A 3,054-nucleotide genomic window follows, 5' to 3' on the forward strand; every position below is an offset into this window, starting at 1 on the left:
TTGAGAAAGGGTCTAGCTTTGTCACCCCAGGCTGGCATGCAGAGACGTAATCACAGCTCACTATAGCCTTGACCCTCCTGGGCTCAAGTGATTCTCCCACTTCAGCCTCTCAAGTAGCTGGGACCACAGGCATGCAAATTTTTTTATTTTTTGTAGAGATAGGGTCTGCCTATGTTGCCCAGACTGGGATGATTCATTTGGGGAATTTTAAAAAGTAAATTAATTTTTTTGCTAGATAGGGGCCGATAATCATACTTACCCCTGGATAGGATTAATGATTCAGAAATCTTCTATTTTTTAGGTCTTAAAGAGATTATTGTGCCCCAGTTAGGTTGCCATTCAGAATCAACAGTATCAGCTTGTGAGTCGACTGCCTCTAAGTCAAAGAAGAGGAGAAAGGATGAAGTATCTGGTGAGAGTCTGGTTGGTTGGTTTGGTAGTATTGTTTTTAGAGATTGTTTTACTGTGTTTTATGTCTTTAACTGAACCTCGCAATTACAAGAAAATATATTTTATTTTATTTTTGTTTGTTTAATTTTTTTACATGAAAAATGGAAGCACTGTGGTTTGTAATTATTTTATTTTTATTAATATAAAGAGACAGGGGTCTTACTGTGTTGCCCGGGCTGGTCTCGAACTCCAGGCCTTAAGGGCTTCTCCCACCTTGGCCTCTCCCACCTTGGCCTCACAGAGTGCTGGAATTATTGGTGTGAGCTACCATGCCCAGCCAGGAAATACTATGTTTTTGTTCTTATGAGTTTTTTTCCCTGAGAAAAGTTTTACTCTTCATTGACAATTTTTTTTCAAGTTAAGCTAAAAGCTTGATCCCTTGGCCAAAAATAAGATCCAATCAAATTCTACTTCTACTGTATATGTTTGTACATCTCTTAAACAGATTAATCTTATACCTTAAGCTGCCTTAGGATAGTGTTATGAAGTTTTCATCTACAGAGTGTTTAAAAAACTTTTGTGGCAATGGTTATATGCCGCACACTAATTTAGGAATATAGTTTATTGTCTTCATTTTCAGTATGTGGAGAAACACACACATACACATACCCACACACACATTTTTTTTTTTTTTTTTGAGATGGAGTCTTGCGCTGTCACCAGGGCTGGAGTGTAGTGGCATGATCTCGGCTCACTGTAGCCTCTGCCTCCCAGGTTCAAGCAATTGTCCTGCCTCAGCCTCCTGAGTAGCTGGGATTACAGGCATATGCCACTACACCCGGCTAGTTTTGTATTTTTAGTAGAGATGGGATTTCTCCATGTTGGTCAGGCTGGTCTCAAACTCCTGACCTCAGGTGATCAGCCTGCCTGAGCCTCCTGAAGTGCTGGGATTACAGTCGTGAACCACCATACCTGGCCAATTTTTATATTTTCTTTTGTGAGAATCTTGGTGAGACAGAAAGGTCACAGCCCCATCAGGCAATGTCCAGCCAGAGAATTCCCCCTTTCTGTGCCACAAGACCCAACATTTTTTTTTTTTGGTATTTTTAGTAGAGACAGGGTTTCACCATATTGGTCAGGCTGGTCTCAAACTCCTAACCTCAGGTGATCCACCCACTTGGGCTTCCCAAAGTGCTGGGATTACAAGCATAAGCCACCGCACCTGGCCAGTTATTTATTTATTTATTTAGAGATGGAATCTCGCTCTATTGCCCAGGCTGGTGTGCACTGGTGCAATCTTGGCTCACTGTAACCTCTGCTGCCCGGGTTCAAGTAATGCTCCTGCCTCAGCCTCTTAAGTAGCTGGTATTACAGGTGCCCACCACCAGGCCCAGCTAATTTTTGTATTTTCAGTAGAGACGGGGTTTCGTCATGTTGGCCAGGCTGGTCTTGAACTCCTGACCTCAGGTAATCTGCCTGCCTCGGCCTCCCAAAGTCCTGTGATTACAGGCCTGAGCCACCACGCCCAGTCCTGAAATTACAGGCATGAGCCACCCTGCCCAGGCAGGCCACATTTTAAAATTCAAATGCTTAATTCTAGTATCAGTTAAGGACTCAGATAAATCAATATGAAAATGGTGAAGTACCCTATTAGGTAAGCATCAACAGACCTAGAGTCTTAACAAAATTAAAATATTACTTGGTCCACACATATGGACCAAACTCCAAACTCACTAGTAAACAGAGAAATGCAAACATTTTAGAAATGTAAAGTTAAAACAAGATACCTTTGCTACCAAATTAACAAAATTTTGTTTTTGTTTTTGTTTTTTTTTTAAGACGGAGTCTTGCTCTTGTTACCCAGGCTGGAGTGCAATGGCAAGATCTTGGCTTACCAAAACCTCCACCTCCTGGGTTCAAGCGATTCTCCTGCCTCCTCCTGAGTAGCTGGGATTACAGGCATGTGCCACCATGCCTGGCGAATTTTGTATATTATTTAGTAGAGACAGGGTTTCTCCATGTTGGTCAGGCCGGTCTTGAACTCCCGACCTCAGGTGATCCACTCACTTCAGCCTCCCAGAGTTCTGGGATTACAGGTATGAGCCACCACACCTGGCTTTTTTTGTTTTTTTTAAGAGTTGAGTTCTCACTCTCTTGCCCAAGCTGGAGTGCAGGGACATGATCATGGTTCACTGCAGCCTGGACCTTCTAGGTTCAGTAGATCCTCATGCCTCAGCCTCCCACGGTGCTGGGACTAAAGGCACAAGCCACTATGCCTGGCTAATTGTCTGGTTTGTTTTTTGTAGAGACAGGGTCTCACTATGTTGACCAGGCTGGTCACAAACCCCTGACCTCAAATGATTGCTCTGCCTCAGCCTCCCAAAGTGTTGGAATTACAGATGTGAGCCACCATGCCCAGCTGGCAAAGTTTTTTTTAAAATGATGAGACCAGGCCGGGCGCGGTGGCTCAAGCCTGTAATCCCAGCACTTTGGGAGGCCGAGGCGGGTGGATCACGAGGTCAAGAGATCGAGGCCATCCTGGTCAACATGTTGAAACCCCGTCTCTACTAAAAATACAAAAAATTAGCTGGGCATGGTGGTGCATGCCTGTAATCCCAGCTACTCAGGAGGCTGAGGCAGGAGAATTGCCTGAACCCAGGAGGC

General features: G+C 44.1%; 1 protein-coding gene across 3 annotated transcripts in view; it reads left to right on the forward strand.

Moving 5' to 3' along the window:
• The window catches only part of CUNH2orf42 (chromosome unknown C2orf42 homolog), a 43,317-nt gene that overhangs the window by 10,954 nt on the left and 29,309 nt on the right, over positions 1-3,054 (forward strand). For all 3 annotated transcript variants that reach the window (XM_017522038.2, XM_017522040.2, XM_017522039.2), the window contains exon 4: positions 302-412. In XM_017522038.2, the coding sequence (XP_017377527.1) occupies positions 302-412 (111 nt within the window). The remainder of the gene's footprint in view (positions 1-301; positions 413-3,054) is intronic.

This window comes from Cebus imitator, unplaced genomic scaffold (assembly GCF_001604975.1).
Source record: "Cebus imitator isolate Cc_AM_T3 unplaced genomic scaffold, Cebus_imitator-1.0 Scaffold23, whole genome shotgun sequence".
Taxonomy (NCBI): domain Eukaryota; kingdom Metazoa; phylum Chordata; class Mammalia; order Primates; family Cebidae; genus Cebus; species Cebus imitator.